A 24690-nucleotide genomic window follows, 5' to 3' on the forward strand; every position below is an offset into this window, starting at 1 on the left:
CAGTATTAAACAAAGATGAGCATGAGTCATCTGACATATGGCGTGTGAATGACTCATTGTGAGTGCACACACAGATACATAATTTTTTTTTACATTTACTTCAGCAACTGAGAAAAAAAAAATGTATTTGTTCATGTATTAATGCATTTTGTATTATTCACATGCATTGCTTCATTGTCGTTGTGCATGTTTTGAGTCCCATATAAGTGAAATGTAAATAGACCTTTTGAAGCAGTCAAATCCTCATAATTGGTCTCATGTTGGTCAGTTTACAGCAGTAGAGTTCAGTGTTTATTCACAGGGCAGCCTATAATAAGCTCAAATATCACAGAGGTGGCGTCTCCTCGGTGTCTTGTGTCCTCCGGTGACCCTGCTGTTGACTGCTGGCTCCCTCTTCAACACCAACAACACAAACAAACACATTTAGATGTCACTGACCTTATTTCAACTTCCCAGCATCATCTCTGGTCACTGTGACACAGATACCCAGCCTCGAGGTACATTCCCTGACCCTGGCTACGGCACTGGACTTGATGCTCACTGCTAGTTACAAGCCATCAGAAGCATTTTGTTTGAGGGTTATAAGGAAGTTGTCACTGAAGGCCTTTAGAGAGAATAAGACAGAAAGTGGTGATATCTGTCCCCCTGAAGACTTAACCTGCGCTGAAGAGTTTACCAATAATTTCTTGCTTTGTAGGTGAGTCGGCAGAGTATGTGTGCATGCCAGATCAGATATAAAATGTACATAGAAATTCCATATTCCATTTTTCGAGCTCCCACTCATTCTCTCTGCGAGCAGATTTGTCCAATGGGTCATTACTTATCATATTAAGTTTACCAGAATGCTGACCCAGTGTAAAAATAGCATTATTTTCATAGCAACCCAAAGGAAACGTCTCTAGGTTACGTATGTAACCATGGTTCCCCGAGGGAACGAGACGCTGCGTCGAGTCGCTTTGGGAACGCCCTTGCGTGACCGCGTTCTGAAGCACCTGTCAAATCCGTCCAATGGAGCAGCGAGACGTCACGAGCAGGGTGACGTAAGCACCAGAAAGCATAAAAGCACATCCGGCTGGGCGCAAACCAGCTTCGATGAAGTAGCGCCTGCAGGGATGCAGGGAGTATGGCAAAGAGACGCAGCGTCTCGTTCCCTCGGGGAACCATGGTTACATACGTAACCTAGAGACGTTCCGCTTCAGGAACTCGAGCTGCGTCGAGTCGCTTTGGGAACGAGAATACCCACTGCGCCATACTACCAAGTCCCTGCCTGTGTGTGTATCCTATGAGCACATCACGAAGAGAGAACTTGGGAACCTGGGGTAGAAGCCAGGTCTAGGTTGTAAAAGAAGACAAAAGTGTGTGGAGAGGACCAGCCCGCCACAGCACAAATGTCCTGCAAGGCCACACCCAAGCTGAAAGCCTTGGAGGCCGCCATACCCCTGGTCGCTCTTATGGGTGAGGACGACATCTCGATGCCGAGCCGCCATCTGCTCCGATTGAGCTAGTGTTAACCAATCGTCGATATAATTGAGTATGCGGATGCCCTGGAGTCGCAGTGGAGCCAGAGCAGCATCCACACACTTTGTGAAAGTGCGGGGTGAGAATGACAGGCCGAAGGGAAGAACTCTATATTGGTATGCTTCGCCCCCGAAAGCAAACCTCAGGAACTTCCAGTGTTGAGGGAGGATGGAAACATGGAAATAAGCGTCTCTGAGATCTATCTTAACAAACCAGTCCTCTGACTGGATCTGAGATACTATCTGCTGATAGTGAGCATCTTGAACTGAAGCCGTTTGATAGCGCGGTTCAGAAGATGGAGATCTAAGATCCGACGCAACCCCCCCATCCTTCTTCGGAACAATGAAGTAACGGCTGTAGAACCCGGACGCTCTCTCGAGAGGAGGAACACGTTCTATGGCCACCTTCCTCAAGAGAGTATCTACTTCTTGTTCCATTACCAGAGCCTGCTCGGGGCCCACTAGTGTGGGGATGACCCCGTTGAAACGAGGCGGACGAGAACCGAACTGGATTCTGTCACCTTTCTCTACAATCTGCAGGACCCATTTTGAGATATTTGGTAGAAGTTTCCACGCTAAGAGCGGAGCGTGCGCAGCGAGAGTGGAGCGTGCGCAGCGAGATCTCGCGGTGATGACAATCAGCTGCTCGAGAGTTGCCCGTGCATGCTCCGCTACTAAACAAACGACACACAAATCGTGTGTATCCCCCGCCGCCAGATATCGTGGGCAGGGAGAAACACAGCGTTTGTAATGCCGTTCGCTCGCCATAGCTTTCTCATTGTTTTATATATATGAGTGCTTGTGCGGACAGACAACAGTAAATAGACAGACACATACACAGAGCGCTACTGAAGGGCAGAAGCTGGTTTGCGCCCAGCCGGATGTGCTTTTATGCTTTCTGGTGCTTACGTCACCCTGCTCGTGACGTCTCGCTGCTCCATTGGACGGATTTGATACATGCTTCAGAACGCGGTCACGCAAGGGCGTTCCCAAAGCGACTCGACGCAGCTCGAGTTCCTGAAGGGGAACTTTTCTTTCTCACGTTTCTCTTTCATAGCGCAGAAGATTGGTGCTTGTTTAGTAGTATTTCTGTTCAAAATAAGCACAAATGTGTTTGTTATCATAGAAGTCGCTTTTGATTGAAGACTTTGGTATCTGAGCACAGTTTGAGACGTAGTTGAGCTCTCATATGAAACATATGAGATACAAGATATTATTATGCTCTTTTCCTTCAGGTGAAAAATCTGAGAAGCACAAGATGTCTCTGTTTGGTCTCCGTTTAATCTCATCGCAGATTAGATTAGACAAACATCTAATTTTAGACAACAATTCAGGAGACAAACATGAGATTGTTGCTGGTATTTTCTCTCATGACAGAAAAGCAGAAAACTACAGAATGTCTCGATTTGGTCTCAATTGCTCATTAGGAGAAATAACAGACATTAAACCATCTTATCTGAGATCTTTGTTTTATATGGGAATTTCTGTTTGGTTCAACAAAAGAGACTCAGAATAAATGTCTCTCTGATAACTAGAAAAACCTGAGCGCAGTTTGAGGCATAGACAAGACTTTCTCTAAAACACTGAAGGAGACAAGCATGATAATTTGTCACTCATGAGAAAAAATCTGAAAAGCAGCAGAATCCGTGTACTCTTGATGTAATCTCACTGCTGTCTCGGAGAAACAATTGAGACATTAAATAGATCTGATTTGAGATGGCTCACCTCCTATGGGAAGCTTTGTCATTCTATATATTGTATCCAATAAAGAGACAATAACTAAATGTGTCTCTACAGGAGTTATGTATTTCTTTCTTTCTTTTTTATTTGTTTGTGTGTGCATGTTTATTAAATATTCATCCATTACTGCCTCTTGTCTCACACAAAGAATCCCGTATGAAGACAAAAGACACGTCTATTCTGATCTAAATGTATCGTGTTAACGTCAAAAGCCGGAGGAAATATTCACTATCAAAGTCGCACGAGTTCAACTTAAAACAGCTCAATTTGAATGCTTGCTGTGTGTGTCTGCCTCAAAGAATCTATCAAAGCGCTACTGTTCTTCAGAAAGGCTCAATGTTCTACAACAACAGTCCCTATGTAATCAGCGACATTACCTGGAGCGATGACAAAGCATTGCTGCTCGGCTTCGTGAGTCCAAGATTTGAAAAATAAGTATTTTGATCTGTGCTCAAGGACATTAGCACCATCACAAGCCTTGTTTCCAGCTTAATAACGTCACACTCAAGACTGGTTGACTATAGCTGGATTTTTCATACTAGTGTCTGCTGAGAAAAAAGAGTGTGTAAATAATTTTCACTCAATTGCTAAGTTTCACACACAAAAACACATTGATTTTAACAAAAAAATAATACAAAATATGGAATAGACATAATGAAATAGTATGTTCTTGTAAAACATACTCCAATAAATGTATTTTATTTTATTTATTTTATTTTTTTAAACAATAATATTTGCTTGCAAGTAAAATACAAACCTATAAAACTGATTTAGAAAAGTTTGATAGAAAATGCATGCATTCATTCATTCAGATTTATACAATTAACAATAATAGGTTAAACAAAAAAAACATAAAACAAAACAAAACAAAAAAAAAGGAAAGAAAAATCCACTATAAACTTAATACAATGTACATTTTAGGTAGATATTATTTTAATCAATTGTTTTTGCATTAATGTGCCAAAGCCAATTACTTAATTTCGGAAACGTTCTCTTTGTAGTATAGTATTTTATTATTATTTTTTGTTTCTCACACAGCATAAATAGCTCTTTATACATTAAACATATAAAATATGTAATTAAAGAATACAAATAAAAAAAGTTAAACTTAAAAAAAAAGATTATTTTTTTTAACAGTTACCTTATGATGCATGTCGCTTCATAACTTGTACTAGAATTTAGTAGAGCTTTAATCATCCTTCCATTTCTGGGAAGTGGCACAGAGATCAGTCTTTAATGTTTTTGGAAGTTTTGAAAGTGTCAGACGGCCCGGCTGACAGCTGCGGGTGATAGTCTGGGTTGGGCAAGACAGACAAGACAGCGACAGACCGCCGAGGCCTCAGCAAGACCTCCTAGGACAGAAAGAAATCCATATCTGTGTACTGACTCTGTGGTGTTGGTTTCATCCTTTAATCTTCCTTTCCACGGTTGTTTTTTTCCGTGTTTCGCCACATGCGTTCTGCGGTGTTGCACTGATTTGATTTCCCAGCTCTCCTTTTCTGCTCTGCGTGACTTAATCAGAATGACAGTGTCTCAGAGCCCCGGGAAAATCTCTCCCTCTCTTTTCTTCTCTCCCTCACTCTGCAAGCTTACGCTGTCCGTGACAAACTCACAGTGGCACCTTTCCTCGTGTTGTGTTTCCGTAGAGAGCCTTGTCATACACACTTCAACGTGTACAAACCCCGCTTCTGCTCCTTCACTCCCTCTCAATTTAACTTAGTATTTATGCAAACATAAAAACTGTTTCAGTTCAGAGGTGATTTTACTGGGACGGTCTTCCACCATCAATAAATATCTTGGGGTTCTTTTGAGACTAAAAAAGGCTCTTAGCACCGGAGAAGGGCAAACTGGTTGTTTTTCAGCCTGGAACCTGCTGTTATGCTGCCTCAGTTCTTCAAGTAATTTCAATTCAAAAAGAGCGTCATGAGACAGAAAACTTTCGTAAACCCACATTCAGCGAGTCCTGCTTTTCTTTCTGTATCAAAGCACTCGCCTGAAGCTCGAATGCATGTTTTCGCTGTTTACTGTGTACACTTCTCACTTTCTTTCTACCAAGTGACGCTTTCTGCACTTTTCATGTCGAGGTCAAAGCACTCGTGACGCTTATGTCGAGCGCACAACCCTGACGCAAGTCATGCGAAAGGCTCAACACAGCAATCTACATCTAAAGTGCAGTCACATGACACATTATCACCTTTTTCAGTCTATAACACTGGTAAAATCACAAATAAGATCTCACTTGTTTGTCCCAGACAAAAGAAATTGAACTGAGACTTGCTGAGGTCTTTTGCATTCGCAGATGTTTCTCCTGAGGACAAAAAGTACCCATTGATTTTACATGAATCACTTCTATAGTTTCAGAAGTCTTCGTCTCAAACTGTGCTCAAATTTGCCAAGACACAATCTGCAGTCAAATGTCAGTGATCTCAATATGAACTCCAATACTTTTCGTCAAATTCTAGGTAAACATATCTGTCTGCACTGTAAAAAATGTCCATCTAATTCAACTTAAAAATGTAAAAAGATGATGCCTTATTTTTTTTAAATATAACCAAATGTCATTTCAACTTAATATAAGTCTTATAACTTGAAAGAATGAAGTTGAAATTGGTTAAATTATTTTGATGAGTTGAAGTAATGGAAGATATGTTGCCATGACTTATTAATAACATACATGGATATACACATACAGTATATGGATACATGCTGTATATGGATAGCAAATCACATGTAGATAGATAGATAGATAGATAGATAGATAGATAGATAGATAGATAGATAGATAGATAGATAGATAGATAGATAGATAGATAGATAGATAGATGATGGATGGATGGATGGATAGATAGGTCTTTCTATTTGTACATCTCATCCCTTTGGATCCATGATCTGTTGTTCCCAAACAGTATGAGTTCAATTACAAGCAGCTGTGCCGAAGTAAATGTAAGGTCATTAAATATTAAATCAGACCCCTGGAGACCCTTTAGTCATTCCATTTAGGTGGACAATAATTTGCGCCTAATTGTCCGGCGTTCACAGCTAAAGTGCTTGACCCTTCGATACTCTGGCAGCGAGCGATAAGTCTGGCAGCCGTATCTCTGACCCGTTTCGCCCGCAGCCCCTCTCTCGTTCAATTAGAGACAACAATACTCACACCTGTCAGCCAGACAGCACGTTGGCCACCTCTCTTCCCATCCTTCTCTCACATCTCTGGAGAAGCACAGGTTGCACATGTGGGGGTCCCTCTCCTCTTCTGACCTGTAAATACTGCAGGAGGTCTGGAGACTGATTCTGTCTGACAGCCCCTCTCTGACGTAATGTCTTCTGCCCTCCCTTTCACTGCCATCTCCCCTGCTCTCTTCCACTTGTCTAAGCATTTTAATGACATATGCTCGCAGGCTTTCTCCAGCCGCAGTCATACTAGAGGAGCGTGCTTTCTTCTGAGCGAGGAGTGTTTGCGGAGGAAAAGATAGGATGAGTTATGTGAAATGATTTTTGCTCCGTTTTCATTATAAGCAATGTCGGGAACGAAAATGCATTTTCCTTGCACAAAGTGGGTAATTTGCCTCGGTGATAGCCGAGTCGCTAACACCGGATCTATTTTATCCCTCGCTTCCCCATTCTGCTCCTCATGCTATATTTCTCTTTCTCTTTCCCCCTCTCTTTGTCTTTTTCATCATGTTCATTCCTTTGCTGCTTGATCATTTCAGCTTTATCTTCCCAGAGTCTGTCTGTTGTACTAATTTATGAGGACCTTTTTTTTTTGTTTTTGATGGAACACTCTGCTTCTGTTGCGAAACCTAGTGTGCTGCCTACCTAGACTGCATTTTGAGATGCCATAGGTATGTATTAGTTGCAAAGATAGACATAAAAAATAGGAAGACTAGTCTTCCTTCTTTCCACCCAGTTCTGAGATTGTATCATATGTACTGTATCATGAATCCCAGAATGCATTGTTATCAGTAAAAAAAAATATATATATATATTGATAATAAAAATATGGCGATGAAAGACAGTTCACTTGTGTTTCATATGGGAGAATCTCCAATGCATAATATGGCGGCTCTAGTAATGGAAGTCCCGCCTTCTAAATAAAAGAGCCAATGGTCACTCAGTTGGTAACATCATTGCATTATCACAGCTACTGTTAGATAGAAACGCACTTATAGGACCAACTTGAAATATATGCTTTTTTAAACACTGTTTGAGCATAAGAAACAACATTTGTGAGACACTGCATATGACAATTTGTTGTTGCCTGCTGTGCTATTTACTGTAAATATGAGTTTGCTTTTTTTTTTCAAGTATAGTTGGTCTTGCATGTCTGAAATAGCCACCAAGTTCCATCAAAGGAACTTTGATAAGACCAATTTTTTAAATATATTTCATTCAATATTAATTTGTTTGAAATAGTTGTATACAAATAGTTGTTACAAATTAATTCATTGGGACATTTGTTTCTAATATTTATGTTTTATGCTCATTATAAAGTTACAAATCAAACTGTAACTATTTTACGTTTTGGTGGCTAATTCGAATGATTTTGAAAATTATTATTATTTAAAAAAATAGTTAGGTTTGGGCGTAGACCTTCATAATCATACGTTTCTGTATAAATCACATCACATGAAATCATACAAAATCGCCACCTCGTAAAATAGTTACGCTTTCTTATGGAATTGTGTTGGAACTTATTAGCTTTATAAACATGCTGTTGCAAAACTCCATCAACTCTGTAAGAAATTTAGGTTATACAAACATTCTGTTAATGAAATGTTTGTAAAATGTAGAAATGTCCAGTTTTCTTGTTGTAATTAGAATATTTTTTGATGGTTACAAAACTGCTTCTTACAACATTCTACTAACTTTATTTTCAACCAAAATATAATGTCATTTCAACGTTGAATGTTAATATTTTTGTACAAATGTACAAATAACATCATAAGGATGTTCTAAAAACATTTTTTTTCTCAACATTATGAAACTGCATATTAAATTGAATAAAGTTACAAGACCTTTCCATAAACATTAAATAAACATTATGTTTTGTCTCAACATTTCTATAACTTTAAGTGAAGGGGGAAAAAAAGTTAGTGAAAGTTATGAGAAAGGTCTGGACATGGATTATGTTAATGATGTTGTCTTACAAGACAGCTCACTAGGTTTTGGAGCAAAATTGTCTCTAGCTGACATTATTTACCCAGTATTTATGTATTTTTAAATGCTTATAAAGTATGAAGTCGAATTAATTAAAGTAAAGTCAAAATTATTAAAATATAAAGTATGAAGCTTTAGCATGCTAACAGAGCTATCAACTATAAGTCAAAATATCCTCTGCAAAATGCAATTTATGCCACATCTAGAATAGAGTAAATCACTTTTAAAGTTCTATTTTAACTAGGATGCTGCCTATATAGACAGCAGACAACAGCAGTGCACTAGGCTTCAGAATAGAGCCAGCTACCCAAACACACACACTTTCTTCTGTCCCCATCCATGTCCTACATAATTTTGGAGCAGGGGAGCACTAGAGCAAGCGTGGTGATGAAGAGGGTCCCGGCGGTCCTGCTCAGGGCTAGTTTATGACGCTGTGGCCCATTCCGCTGTCGTGCTGAGAGGCTCCCACCTCCAGGGACCTCAGGTTGAAATCTGGTTCAGGTCTCCACTGGGCCTGGCTCTTCTGTTGCCACATCATTAATTCAGCTCAGAGAATTCCAGCAGCCATAGATACCGGTCCGTCTCTCTCCCTGTTTCCCCTCTGTACTTCACTTGTTTTTCTCTTGCCTATTTCTATCTCTTTGTTGCCTCATCCCTCTGTAAACCTCCGTCTTTCCATAGCTAAATCTAAAACTCTTGTTCTTCCTTGTTTATTTTGATCTCTCCGTGCTCTGGTTTAAGCATTCGAGTCTGGGGATTAAAATCTACGTCATGAGTATAACACGTAAATGGTGATGTTTTCGTTTGTGACGTCGAAGGATATTCAAATAAATACTCTGACTAAGTGTCCTAACCTGGTGGTATACGATTTTTCAAATTATTGGTTTGAACATGAAACATTTCTACTTCATTTAATGCAGTCTCAGCCAATAACAACATATAATTAATATACTACAGTTAAATGGAGTAGGGTTTCAAACCAATTATGTTTAGGGCTATCAAAATAAATTGTTGCGTGTCACAAAAGACAGATAACACACCTATTTTCTCACTTTTTATTGACTTGTACAGCAGAGGGAGGAAAGGAAATGATGCAAGCTGTACTCAAAATAACGCCACCCGCACTGCAATAACCGCTAGATCACGACTCTATCAGCCAGACATCAAAATACGAGAAAGATGATGCCTTTACATCCTTCAAACTTTTAGCACTTTGCTTTTTCATGGAGAGAATTGGGGCTAGGTTTGCTCATATTTCCAGTTCATCATCCTCTCTCATTAGCCCCGAGGAACATCAGGGTGCCGCCGCTGTCCTGCACGTGGCCATTGCGCTTGCCATCTTAATTGCACCCGAGCCCTTTGATAGAGTCCGTTTTTCCATTTTCACCTCAGCGGAGCTAAAATGATGAGCGCGACAGAGGTGATGGAAAGGACTATGAAGTAGATGCCATTTTCACTGAGGACACCATAAAGCACTCGGGCATGAAAATACCCTATAATTCTGTCTGTCTCTCTCATTCGTTTTCCTTCTCTTTTCCCCTCTCATCCCAAACCCTGGACACTAGAAGTGATCTCTGCCTTTGTTGGCCTTGTCTGCTGGTTTACAAGATGAAAGTCACTTGTTTGGCAACCTTCAAACGCAAGAGGCAGAAGGCCTGAAAGTCGCTTTTGTCTCTGACACTTCAATGCGCTCTCTAGCACTTGGAGAGTGTGTGCCTTTATCTGTGTATGTATAGTCTACTCATACCTGAGAGGCAGGAAGGTCTGACTCACTTAACACAACATAATGGAGAATCATATATTTGTGTTTTTCGATGCATCTTAGATATGTGTTTTTGTATGCCATTTATGTGGTTGTAACTGATAATGAAGTTATATATTAAAGCAAATAGCTTTTTCAGATTCAGGTAGCATTTAAAAGAGACATGATGCAATGGGTTTACTATGCATGGGTCAGAGTGGAAAGAGATGTGTTGCATCACGAACCGTTTCTTCCATTGTGAAACCCGAGACTTTATTGAGAGAAACCAGACCATCCTATATACTCCATCCAGACAGTCCATCAAAACACTAGAGCTAGACAAGCTTTGTGTTATGGAAGTACTTTTCGCTGATATAAAGGCTTTAAGAATTCTCAATGTCAACACTACGCGAACCTGAAATGTCACTTGGAGAACTTGGGGTTGTTGGTTACTGACACCAGATAACTTTTTTGTTACACTGTGATTTAGGTGAATCACCTGGTACATTTTTTAAATAACTTCCAGGTCCATGTCGAAAAGCCTCGGTAATGTCTGTTAATACCATCCGACTTACCAAACTGCAAGAGTAATGTGCCATATCTCTGCTTCTAAGATAGCTAAAGTACATTTATATTGTTTAACAATGTTCGTGAAATTTTATCAAGATACTGGTAAAATACTGGTAAAGAAAATGATCTAGCTGCAAGCTTTAGTCCATGGTATGCAACATAATCATCCCAAGTTTATCATAGAGACATTACTTTGTGAGAATAAAAGTAAAGTATATTTATATATCAGGCTGTTGTTGTATAAGGATTAACTATAAAAATCTTGGTGATACAATTATCATATGATAAACTGGCACACACACTGATGAATGTCAGCACACAGACAGACAGGCTTGTCGGTGGCAAGGATTACCTTGACAATTTTCAGTTACCTTTCATTCGTGACAACAATCCTATTCCCTTTGTGCATTTCCAGCTTTCTGAGGGGATAACTTTGTTTACCTTTGGAGCTATTGTTGATGTTCCTAATCAGACAACAATTAGATAACACAGCCCGTGAGCAGGAAAAAATCCCCCCGAGTCTTGCTGGAAAACAGGAACGCTTGGTTTTCCTAAACATCTCAAAACATTGCTTTCTCCATTTTTTTTTATCCAAAAGCTAGCTTTTTTCTGCAATTTAATTTTCTTTCTTTACCTCCATCTCCTTCCCTCTCGTCTTTTCTCATCAGACGGAGGCTTACAGATGGAGAGTAGTCAGCCAAATGCATTTACTTCCGCATATTATCCACAGTATTCATACTCATCCAAAAAAGGGCAAGATAAAATGGTCTAATGCTGGTCAAATTTCAGGAAAAAAAATATCAATCTGTTCATTTAGGTGTATTTTTTTTTTCAATAAAGTCTTGGAAATGTGAGTAAACCAAGTAGAAACAATTAATCCAATGGATAATCAAAATACTATTGTAACAGTAGCACTATCATACCAAGTTTCCAAAAATAGCAGAGTAGCACAACGTTAGAGCATATTTGAAGAAATTGGTTTGTCGAGTGCTTCCAGTACAGGTGACTTCAGATGCTCTTTTGAGCATTGCAATGGTTCCCAGTGTTCAGGTGAAGGTTGGGAGTTTATTTTATCACCAAGGAACAAAACGTGTCCTTGTAAACACAATGGGAAGGGAATGGAAGACAACGTAAATCTGATGGGAAGGGTCTAGATAAGATGCTGCTCTAAGCTAGCAGTAGGGCCTTAAATTTAATGCTGGCGGAATGACGTGGCTCCTCTTTCACTCTCGTTCGAGGAAATGTGATTTAAACTGAAGGCTTGATCATTGATGGGTAGCTTCCTTTGACCCTACATCCTTTCTCTCTCAACATCCTAATAAAAACACCCTAACCCAGGAGTCTGCCGGGATCGGGTGCGTAATGTGTGGACCACACACACTTACACAGGCTATCATCTCGCTCTCTGCCTCAACCCCATATCTTTTATATGGCTGCAGTCCACTTTGCTGCTATTATACTGCTCTTCATGGTAACATTATCACTTAAGATAAGGCTTCAATAAACTGCACTCTCTTTTAGGGGGCACTCTGCTCTTAATCCAATCTCTGAACGTTAGCACCTTTATCACTGGCCTTCCTGGAGACCCTTGCCTCACCTCCAACCCCCATTTCCAATAAGAGCTAGGTCATTCCGCGCCCAAATGTTAACCCCTTTCTGTTCAGCCAAACTCCAAAAGAGCCATCGAGGAGTTGATTAAATCTGTTCTAAGTGGCGATTCATATATATGGAGAGGTGGTTGCTTTGACAGGCGGGCAAGGGCAGGGCCGTGGAGAGCTGGGTCGTGGCCAAGCGGTGGCATAGAACGCCAGCGCCTCCTGGCCGACTCTCTGATTCGCACTAATGTCCTCAGGAGACCGAGCAGAGACCACTGTCAACTGGCCTGGGAGGCCGGCCAGATTGAAACCCCTGCCAGCACGTTTGAAAGGATAGCAAATCATTTAGCCACCCTGATGGCACATTAGCATTTTTTTCAGGCGACGCACTGGCATGGAATAACTCCACACTATTAAACTCCCTTTGAAGTCGAAGCTCGCAGGATAGCACTGCAAAATACGTATACATAAATAGGAGAGCCATCTGAAAGGAGCTCAACGGGAACCAAATCATAATGCACACACATAAAAAAAAAGCTTTGGCTAATTACAGCATGTCTAACATTGTTTGCCCTCTCTCAAAGAGAAGCATTCTGACTCTGAAAGCGCAACGCCAAATCAGAGGTGAATGGTTTTCAGCACAACAATGCTGAGAACACAGAGGCTGACTTTAATTTGGTTAACTTCTAACTAATAATCAATCATTTGATGTTGAACTGAGGTGTTTTGCTCCACAGCTCCTCCTGTAGGATGTAACCATAATGCAGCAAAGCCACCAGAAATGTCAGAGAACATCTATTTCTATTTTAGGTATTCATGTCGTGCTCCGAACAGAAGGATTCATCTGCCACGAGCATCAAACATTCCTCCATTTACATTGACCAACATTCTAATTAGCCTGCCAGAAATATGAAATATCGCCCATATAGACAGATGCTAAGTGAGGAAATAGTCATAAAGAAGGAACGAGAGAACAAGAACAAGAGGCATAGTCGCTGTCTCTGCTGCTGTCTGTGTTGTAATCCCTCCTTTAGCACACTAATTAGCAGCATTAGCATGGCTGAGAGCTGAAAACTTGTTTGAGTTCTGTTTGGAGGAACTAGACGTAATATAGAAGCTATTAGTATTCCTGCAAACAGACCCCAAAATTGTCGAAAGCTTTCAGAAACTTACTTTAACTTTTAAAGTCTGCACTGAAGCCTGCACATTTTCACTTTTAATGTTGTTTTGTGAATAGAACATTTGTCTGGAACAGATCAGAAAGATTTTGAGGGGCTAAGTACAACAGCCATCAATAAATTATACTATGCCACGTCGGTCACATGCATGCTAGTGGTTTCTGAATATCTGTAGCCTCTCCCAGGTACTATAGTAGGTTTTTTTATGATTGTTCTGTTCAGTAATCATAATATCAGGTATACACCTTATGTTCAATTCCCTTGTCTTTCTCTGATTCCCAGAGTACAAGTTTGAAGGCTGATTAGCATTTATTTAGCCATGCTAAGGCTCACTACTGTAATTGGTGTTGCACAGCAACCAGCCACCACTATCACACAAATTTACTCACATATATAAACACAAAAAAAAGCTGGCATGCCACTCTACTGTCCATGTAACACACTGAAGTGAAACCGCCAGACTGGCAGGGCTGAAGAGTGAGGGAGACAAAGACTGAGTCCGTCAGGTTCATTCAGGTGTAATATTGTGCCGTCCCAGAAACTTCCAGCAAAAGCGATCGCAAGTCGTTGTCAGATTGGCAACCCAGTTCATTCAGTGCCTCACATACCTCCATACTACATACATCTGTGAGCTTATACACTGACACAACACTCCTGTCAGCCATTTACAGCGCTTATTTATTTACCACCAAGCCAGCAGAGGATACACTATAGAAGAAGGGATTTATAGCCTCCAAAAATATAATAAAAATCAGACCGTTTTCTTCCTTTCCAACCAAAGTGGTCTATAACACAGAGATAATGCTTGATATGTTAACATTCCCATTTATCTCAAAGGTAGTTGCTTGGCTAGTCATGTTACACCTTCCCTTGTATATATATTAGTGTTTTCAAACGATTAATCATGATTAATCGCATCCAAAATAAAAGTTTTTTGTTTACATTATATATGTACGTGTACTGTGTATATTTATTATGTATATATATATATATACGAGCAGACAATATAATCATTTATCAATTGAAGGAACGATTATTTTCCTGGCCAAGGAAGAATAAACTGTCCTTCTTTATGCAGTGCTAGCAGTAATTTAGCAAATGAGTTCGTGAGGAGTCAGCTGGAAGTTTTTACTTCTGGTTCTTCTGAAGAAGGAAAAGTCCACAGCGACTAACGTTACTTGAAGATAAAAACTGCCGGAAAATAAAAACTCAAGTGGAAGATCTTGAGAGTCTTGGAAAAGTGTTGTCTCAAACGAAGAGGGTTTCTGAGCTAAGATTATTTAGGGCTAATCACTTTTGAGGGTTCCTATTCTGGGTGGACTGGCCAATACCAGGCGTGAATTTTTGAGCGGGAGCAGTTTCCTCTGTTTCCCTTTATGGCCCATTTGCATGTTTTATGGCCGGTCTGGAATTTCTGTAGTTTTAACCCAAAATATAGGACAAATCGTATGATGCGTTTCACAATCACATACTGTACATAATTGTTTGAGGAATAAAGAGCAGATAATATTGATACCAAGAAAGAGACCTTTAGAATCGATTAAACCAAAAATACATCCATACACCTGAATATCAGTGTTTAGGGCTTTAACTAATACAAATAACGAGTGGTAACTCAGCTAATCTAAGGACCAGGACTGTAATTTATATGCAAATGTCAAAAGCTAAAAGGGTCTCTTAAGCCATAAAACCCAAAGATCGTGCATGATTCTACGCAGCCGCTACAAAGAGTTCATAAAAACGTGACTGATCGTTAAGTTTTTTCTTTTTGTTCACAAATTATGAAAATCTTGTTAACACTGGTAGCATGAAATGAGAGTTTAGGCTAGGCTGGCGCCCCACAAGCCAATTTTTTCAGCCGATGATCAGTTGTAAGCTTTATTTAAATAATCATTGATTAATCAGCAGGAGGAGATGTATGTGGTCGCATCTGTCAATGTGTGCACGGCTCTAACAGCCGCAGTGACTCAACTCCCTACAGAGTTAATAGTTCTGTCAACTCAATGTTTGGTATTATTGTTGACAGACAGTGGAACGGTTAAGCTATTATTCTGCTCAGAACTGATCCAAACATTTTCCCCAGCAAAGGAACAACCACATTTCATGAATCCCGATTGTTATGCCTGGTCATTGTGTAAACCAAGCTTTGGTTTTTCAGCACTTAAATGACATTCACACAAGCCCATGGTAAAATTATTCCATGAACTGCATCCTAACTTAGTTGTTTTATTTTGTATTTATGTGGTATTAGTGTTCTTATTTCAGTTAGCTTTAAGCCTCAATATTTAAAAAATAAATAAAAAAATTTCAAATATAGTTCTGGGCAACAAATAATTGCAATTAATCGCATCCAAAATAAAGGTTTTTGTTTACATAATATGTGTGTGTGTAGTGTGTATATTTATTATGTATATATAAATGCACACACATAAAGTATATATTTTGAAAATATTTACATGTTTATACATTTATATATTCAAATATTTATATTTTATATTATATATACACATATATTTAATATATAAACAACATATTTTTCTTAAATATTTACATGCATGTGCTTGTATTCATAAATACATATACACATTATACAGACATATATTATGTAAACAAAAACTTTTGTTTTATATATATATATATATATATAATTTACATAAAATCATAAAATAAAATGTTAATATGTAATAAAAACATTTACTGAAGTCCTGCTTTAGTGGGTCAAATAAGCACTCGAAGGCTCAACTGCATTCAATAAAAAAATAATAATAATTTAATTGCAGATAACATGTAATTAAATCACACTTAAGTGTATTATTTTAATTTATAATTATTATTTTTAAAAGTATGCTAAAGTGTACTTATTTGTTTGACCAACTGACACAACAAGAAGTTTAGTTTACCTTTTAAAATATAAAATTTGCCATTTATTTATTTATTTCAGTTTTAGCAGTCTCAGTTCAGAATATATCCATCTAAAACAGGCACATAGTCTCTCCTGCTGTTGATTCCATGTATTAGGTCACAATTTAGATGGCATTAATCTCTGCCATAATCTGTGGCAAAATCGTTGTTGTGTTCCTGGGAGGCTGACCCTCCGTTCCCTTCTGAATCTCTCTCTGCCCAACAGGTTCATCGAGAGAGACGTTTCCCTCCCTCTTGGCCCCCTCCAGCTCTCTGCCCATCCTTACGGAATAAACAGCGAGTGCTGAACAGAAGCTCCGCAGGTGACCTCCTGATCGCCGCAGCATCTGGTTGAATTACTTAACATCACGCTCAGCAGACATGTAATCCCACATAATGCCCATTTCTCAAAAAGTGCACCAATTTGGATAAATCCAGCAATTCAGCTCTATGGCCGTGAGATTTCTGCATGGACGGCTTCATAAGCGTGGAGGGCAGAGGGTGGGCACAGGTCAGGGGAGTGGGAGAGGATGAGAGAGATGAAGGGCGGGGGATTGGTTTCTGTTACTATGGTTAAGAGCACTGATTTCATTGGTGCAGCTTAATAAAGTCCAGTAAACACATTTTGTTTATGCACAGAGATTCTCAGCAAAGCTGCTCTCACTGGATTTCAGGAATCAAGGCCAAATTAATGGCCATCTTCTCTTGACCTGAATCAGAGGAGATACAAACAACTCAACCGACGAGAGAAAAATCCCTCTCGATATCCAATGAATTCTGTTTTAAAGAGGCAAAGCTAAACAAAAAAATGGAAACACACATTCCATATTGCTTATATTGCTACATAACATTTCTGTGGCTTTTATAAATGTTGTTATTTTTTTGTTAATAGATTAGTTTTTTTTTTTTTTTTATAGATTTGTTAATTGTTTGCAACTTTCCCATGGTTTTGCATGATTGATGTATATATATATATTTTTTTTTCTTTTTTTCCCCTGAAATTCACACATTTTCCATACACATGAAAAACCTGTAATCCAAACCCCTTTCTGAACAGTGAATTTGCACTTATATGAAGTGGGGACTAAGAATATATGGAATATAAAAATCTATTTAATCTCTGTTTTCATCAGAAGATATATTGCTTCTCAAAAATAACATCCTTCTCTCTGAGAAATGCAGTTGTCAGGGTTGAGAGTGGGAGTAGGCTAATATGGGCAGGGAAGGTATTAGTGGGGTCATAGCCTTATGTGGTCAACATTAAGGGGGTCAGACTTCACACCAGGTACAGACAAAAAAAAAGCAGGTGGTCACAGCTCAGCGACTCACATATGTATCCGCACACAGAGCCGGTGTCAGCAATTTTGCTTTGGTTGTCGATAAAGAGTGACAGCAAGAAGGACCGAGGAATACTGATACGTGTTTACTGTCCGTGATGACTATGCATTTATGTTGTTTGGAAATGAGAAACCATCACTGACATGCAAAACGGCTTAATCCAAAGATAAAAAATGGCCCGGCCAGAGAAGAAATCGGAATGTCATGCAGAAATATGAATTTAATTAACCCTGAAATATGACTGAGATGTAAAAACCCATTACATTTGATCGGCTTTGGTCCCCGTCCATGTTGAAAAAGGATTTGCGATGTTACAAAGAATGATTTGCTAAGTCTGACCAGGGAAAAACTGTTCCACATTCTACAATGAAACACACTAAGATGTTTGATTCCCTTTATGCTTGTATAAGGCGGCCGAGATTTGGCCTGAAAACAGCCAAAAGTGACATTTTAATTACCAGCCTGCTGAGGTGCAGCTTAGTGAACGAGAGAGAGAGAGACAGCGGACACACTAAGACCTGCTTTCGAGGGTTAAGACACATCTTACGCCCTTGACTGCGTGGGGACTTAACACCAGACGCTCCTGAAGACCGTTTGCCTCTTCTATCAGAACAAGACGGCAGCGGTTAGAAGAGGATGACCGGGGGGGGGGTGATGGAGGACAAGAGGAATATGGATAGACGAAGACCGATCCAGAATGAGTCTTCAGATCTATGCCACACTGCCCCCAGTGGACTTGAGCGCGAGAGAGGAAAGCTGAATAATGTGTCATAGAGACACTCTATAATGTCGAGACATGCAACAGAGTATTGGAAGCATATATTAAAAGAGTTTTTTTATGATGTTTTGCCGAAATGCCATGAAAAACAATGATTTCCCTTCTGGCATGGGCAGTGACAGGAAACAAATATTGACAAAAGCAGCATTTTTTTTTTTTATCTGAGAGACGGACGGAACAAAAGCAGACCAATTCAAGAAAATCAGTATTTCTGTCTTGTTTTCCAGTGTTTGCATGCATACAGTCACCCTTCAAACAATGTAAATGGATAGAGAAGCTACATTTCATGAAATAAGATGTTTGTCAAGAAACAAATAGTTGTTTCTTGTTTTAAACATTAACGTAATGACATTTTATGAGGTTTATGATAAAAAAATAGAAAATGACAATGAAGTAAGAAAGAAAGAAATAAAGGAATCTGATTTCCCTTTTGATACGGGAAGTGACCGGAAAGAAAAGCAACAACGGACAGATGCAGAAAATCAGTATTTTTGTCTTGTTTTTCAAAATATCCAAACATCCTTCGAACTATTTAAAAGCTTGGAGAAGCATAATTTCATGAGATAATAAAACTTGTTTTCAGAAAATATATCTAGAATTAAGTTGAATTGCTTTTCTTAACCCACTGGCAAATAGTCTTTTCTTGTTTTAAGCATCAATGTAATAACATTTAATGAGGTTTATGATTTAAACAAGAAAAATGTGGGTCGAGATAAGTAATTCTCCCAAGTCATATCGGCTCACGCAATTTTGATTTTTAAGTAATTTATAGTTGTTCTAAGGATTTTTGCATATTTTTAATGAGAAATAAGACAATAATGCTGATGAAAAAAAATATTGTGATGAAAAGTCCTTTTTTTAAAGAAATTAAATGAAAATTAAATTCATATAAATATATATGATATCCCTTCTGACACTGGCAGTGACAAGAAACAGATACAGCGAGAAGCAACATTTTTATCCGAGGGATGTATGAGAAATGGAACAAAAGTGGACAGCTTGACAAAGATAGAGAAAATGCTGCCCTTCAGAAAAATGAACAAACTATGACTAAGAGAGTGAGAAAGGGGGAGAAAATGCCCAAAAAAAAGAAAGAAGGAGAGGGAGAGACAAGCTCTTGGACAGAAGGTTTGCCTGTGGTGCGACAGCTTTCTGTGCCGCACAAGGGTGAGCTTCTGTTCGAATGTGTGCCATCAGTTAGGGCTTGTCACCAGGTGTGTGTGTGTGTGTGTGTGTGTGTGAGCGCAAGTGAGAGTGAGAGTGCCCTACATATACCCTCAACTCTTGACAAAAACTCAATACAGTCTTTCTAAGCTCCCAGCGCAGCTATTGGACTTTTTGTCAACCTTTCTCTCTCTGTCTCTCTCTCTCACACACACACACACAAGCTTCTCCTCATCCTTCTATAAAAGACTTGTTTTTCTCCAGGACTTTTTCTTATATATTTATTTCTGCTGACAATGGTTGGCTCCATAAACAGCAATGATGTGTAAAACACAATTTAGCTTTGGGGGAACCTGCCATCCCCAGGGGCAGAGCGGGGCGACAGGAACGCCTGTTGTTATCTCATGTTTACCTGCCTGTTCTGCTTTCATTTCTTTTATTACTACAACACCTTGCTCAACTCAACTGCACAGCAAAGCAAAACAAGGAGACTTTGCCTGGTGCGTGATGCTTTCTGTGCACTGAGAGCTTTAAAGAGTTAGATGGGAAGGAGATGAGACAGACTGTCTGACTGCATTTCTTTTGGCAACAACTGTGTATTGTTAGCATGTTGTATGAACATCTCCATAATTATTATCTTTTTAATGACGATTTAAAAGGCTAATGAGCTCTTAATGTATAATTCTTTCAGTTTATCATAATATAACATAGTAAATACATTTGATGCATGGACAGTTTATGTTAACTCTAATCTTCAGTGTTTTCTTGAAATATATCATCAAATTATCTTAAAGAAAATAAGTTCATAAATAAATAAACCATCCACAGTGGACAAAATACCCTATTTGCTGGACACATAGCTAATACTGCTATAAAACTAGATCATAAAGCTGACAGCCTCCCGAGGCATGATCTACTAAACAAGAAACAGAGCGCCCCATGCTTTACTCCCACTGTCACTGTCAAAGTAGTTTCACACTCTCTCACCGAGAGCGTGCGTCTGGGTTTATGTGTGTGAAGTTATATATTAGCATTGTGAGTTACGTGAACATGCTGCTCTTGCCATCAGATCGTGAGCGAGGGGTACAGTATTTGCAACAGTTTAATGAGATTCGGAGTGAGGAAACAAGTTGAGTGATAAGCAGGTCATTAAGATTGCTCTGCCAACTCTGCTCGGCTTTGATTTGCGTACGCTGTGTGATAACCGTGAAGGGGGGAAAGAGACTTTAAGGGAGGGAAGAGACAGCTTAGGAAGTGCAGAACAAGCTGTACTTCGTGAGCTGAAACTCTGTAGCGTAAGACGATTCAATTCAAGTCTGAGGACTTTGTTTCTGATGAACCCAAACAAAGCAGCCAGTGCCGGTGGTTTCCAGCACGAGGAGCTTCAAATGAAGTCCCGAGGCTTTCGGATTTATTTGAACTTCCCTTTCTGGGTCACCGGTCGCTGCAGAGGAGGACAATCAACTCAATCTATTTAGCTCTGTCGAGTCGCTGCCTCCCCTTTCAGCTGCTCACGGAGGGAGCGTATGAGCGAGCCGGCGACCCCTCTGAGGGTCTCCGCGGAAGCCTCCGATTCAATCCAATTGTTTTTCAAAGACAACCACCTGGTGGCAAGCAGCGGAAACATCCGTCAGCCGATACTGAGCCCGACTGTTAACAGACTCCAAGGCTGTCTAAGAACAACCGTGTGTTGTGTTCGCTCGCCGGTGCGCGGGATGAACATCCATTGACGTGCTTTGGTCAAGAGCCTGACCTCACTAAGCTTCCTTTTAAAGTTCAAGATCTTGGGGTTCGGTGAAACTCGTAGGACAGACAAACAAGATGCCATGCAACTACTTCAAACTGTTTGACACAAACTCAAGGCTTCAAAGCCGAAACCTCAAAGACTCCCTCGCAGCCTCGGAGTTCAACTCCCAGAGATTCCCTGCTTGTACACACTGACACAGGACACAACACAGCGGAGACGAGGAGACCAGGCAGCTTACCGTGACCTGTCAGCCACAAGATCAGAAAGACCTCCAGGATCATGTCGGTACTTTGCAGGGGTGGTGACCTCTCGGGCACCAAGGAGAAGAAGTTCACGCACACACCGACCTACGACTCTTCTGGTTGGCTGCTATTGTCAGTCCCCCGATGTGCCCTCTTAATAAAGAGAGGCTCTCAGTCAATCTCTTTCTTCTAGTGTCCTCCTCTCAGTGTGCTGTGATAGCAATCTGCTGTGTTGTCCTACGGTAACTGAAGTGAATCTGTTCTGATGATGCGTGTGGAGGCGCTCTCATAAACTCAGAATACTCGTGCTCTCTCTCACTCTTGCTCTCACACACTGCTTTTCCATTCTCTGGCTCACAGAGTCAGTCTGCCTCTCTCTCTTTCTCACTCCTCCCCACCCCTCCCTCCTCTTCTCTCACTCTTTCTCTCAGTGGAGGATCAGGGGAAGGTGGGGGCTGGCTGCTCTCAAGGCCCGCCCACCTGATCAAGCGTAGAATCACTGATGTAACAAGAGGATGGGAATTAGACATAATCTTTGGGAACTGGGACTGAAAGAAAGAAAGAAAGAAAGAAAGAAAGAAAGAAAGAAAGAAAGAAAGAAAGAAAGAAAGAAGGCATAGCCAATGTTATGCATACTGCATACAAAAATTGCAAACCTCCTCATAAACTGGAAAACTCTCTGATCTGGTTGGGTGGGTTGAGTGTGTTTCGGTTCTGGGATTTACTTCTCTCTTACTCTCTCTCTCTCTCACTCTCTGAATGAATATAAACTTTGTTTAAGATTATGTGTCTTCACACGTTTATGTTTATTTCAACTGTCTTTTTTTGTACAGCATCACAGACACTGTTGTTTACATAGTAGTGTAGTGGTCATAGTAGTTATCAGGGTAATGGTCTGATACTGAGATATGGCTTGTATTTTTCGTTATACAGTTGCTAATGTTTTTGAAGTGTTTGTTAGGGTATTGCTAGACAGTTACCAGGGTCATTATTACATATTGGTTGTCAGCTTGAATAAAAATAGCTGCCGCAAACATGTATGGTGTTTTTTTTTTGTGGCAAGGTATTGCTTATTCATGTTACTCTATGTTGCTAGGGTCCTCTAAATTGTTGCTAGGGTGTGCCTTCGTAGGTAGTTCCCACAGGGAGATCTGCCAACAGCTTAAGTGAAAATACTTTAGCCTATGCACATGTCTAATAAAAAGTGAGCTGTGATTGGTTGCTTTGCATGTTAGGACAATCTCTTCCTCGCTAAGTGGGCGGTTCTTGGCCAGAAAAAGATGCAAGGTGGATCCAAACTTGCCGAGTCAAAAGTCTGTCTCAGCCAGACTAAAAGAACCCAGAGCTGGAACCTCATTAGCTCATTTTTCCCAAATGAGTAAAACAGAGTTCAGACTCATCATTTATTGCCCCCTAATGTAGAAGTTGTTAATCTCACTAATGCATGGCCTGCTAACAAGACTGTTTCACACACTAAATATTGCATGATGCATTTTTCTCCTACTTCCCCTCTTCTCTTCCTTAGAAAATAAGGCCTGATGCATTTATTCAGTTAAACAACACAGGAAAATAACAAGATAGTCAGATAATAGCCTACGTAGTTTATGTGTAAATTATTTAGATGTAATAATCTTAGTTTGTGGTAGCCACACTGAAAAATAAGTGTGTGTGTGTGTGTGCATGTTTATGTGGTTTATGAGGACACAAATTTGTATAATAACATAGGTATGACATAGGTATTACAACGAGAAGGTGATTTATAAGGACAATTTCCTTTGTCCCCATAATTCAAAAGGCTTATAAATAATTCAGAATGAGTTTTTTTGAAAATCTAAAAATGCAGAAAGTTTCCTGTAAGGGGTAGGTTTAGGGGTAGGGTTGGTGTAGAGCAATAGAAAATATGGTTTGTATAGTATAAAAACCATTACGCCTATGGAAAGTCCCCATAAACCATAAAAACAAACCTGTGTGTGTGTGTGTGTGTTTTGTTTAGCCAATTATAAAAGGAGTTTTAATTAAACAAACTTGTTTTACAACAGAATACAATATCTTTTTGTATCGCTCATTAAAATATCATGGACAGCCTGGCAGTTGCAGTAAACAGATGTGCTGTTTAAGTCAAACTGAAAGTTTATCTGTAAGGTTTACTGCAATTTCGAAGCCTTGATCTTGTTAGCTTTAGCAGTCGATGTTTTTATTTGAGCATGTTTTAAACCAGAAAATATCCATGGATTGCTCAATCTGACTGAAGCACAAAAGCCAAGGATCAATATTTCATGAGAATTCTTTTAATCACCTGATTTCTCATTGATAATGTCTCTCTTTTGAAGTCTTTCAGTGGTATTTTAAATAAACTAAACTAAAACGATGAGAGTGTTTCCCTGTGTCTAATTTGATTAGAAACAGCCCAGGACTCGCGTGTGCACATGGATGGTCTTCTCATTCATATATATCCACATGTTTTACAAGCTATATAAAAACATATTTATTCATCATGCACGGCTGTGGGGGCTGAAGGTCAGTAATGATATGTCCTTTCCTGACCTTTGCTCATCATTGGTTCAATCTAACAGCATGCAATATATACACAGAGAAGCAAGCCTTTACAAACTGCTGAATAGATTTCAAGCATAACATGGACATCATTGACAAACTGATATTAACATCTGCCTCAGGTGATCCGATTACAAGTGGACACTACTAAATAGAGATGTTATCCAATCACTCAAACCACACTCAGGGGAAGAAAAACATGCATGGGAATGCATTGCATTTGAAGTGTAAACGCTAATGCTTGCTGATGTGTCCCGGGCAACATCCCAGGAACGCCTACTCACCTGTCAATCATCAATTTAGTTGACAAGGGATTAAACTCGCTGCATAGCTACATTCAGATTTAAAAGAAGAATCATCCAATGAAACAAACAAACATGTTCATGTGAAACCATGCTCCTCAGTAATTCATAAAATGTAAGTCAGTGCGTGTCGTCACTTTAAGAGTTAAAAAAGCAGGTACAGGAAA

General features: G+C 39.7%; 1 protein-coding gene across 1 annotated transcript in view; it reads right to left on the reverse strand.

The window, feature by feature from the left end:
* Positions 1 to 22063, reverse strand: part of LOC107571007 (kin of IRRE-like protein 3) — a gene marked incomplete at its 3' end in the record, with an annotated part of 153319 nt that extends 131256 nt beyond the window's left edge. Inside the window, exon 1 of the mRNA XM_016257290.1 lies at positions 21665 to 22063. Within this exon, the coding sequence (XP_016112776.1) occupies positions 21665 to 21707 (43 nt within the window). The remainder of the gene's footprint in view (positions 1 to 21664) is intronic.
* Between the last annotated feature and the right edge of the window lie 2627 nt (positions 22064 to 24690).

Source organism: Sinocyclocheilus grahami, unplaced genomic scaffold (genome assembly GCF_001515645.1).
Source record: "Sinocyclocheilus grahami isolate Dianchi unplaced genomic scaffold, SAMN03320097.WGS_v1.1 scaffold1535.1, whole genome shotgun sequence".
In the NCBI taxonomy this organism is placed as follows: domain Eukaryota; kingdom Metazoa; phylum Chordata; class Actinopteri; order Cypriniformes; family Cyprinidae; genus Sinocyclocheilus; species Sinocyclocheilus grahami.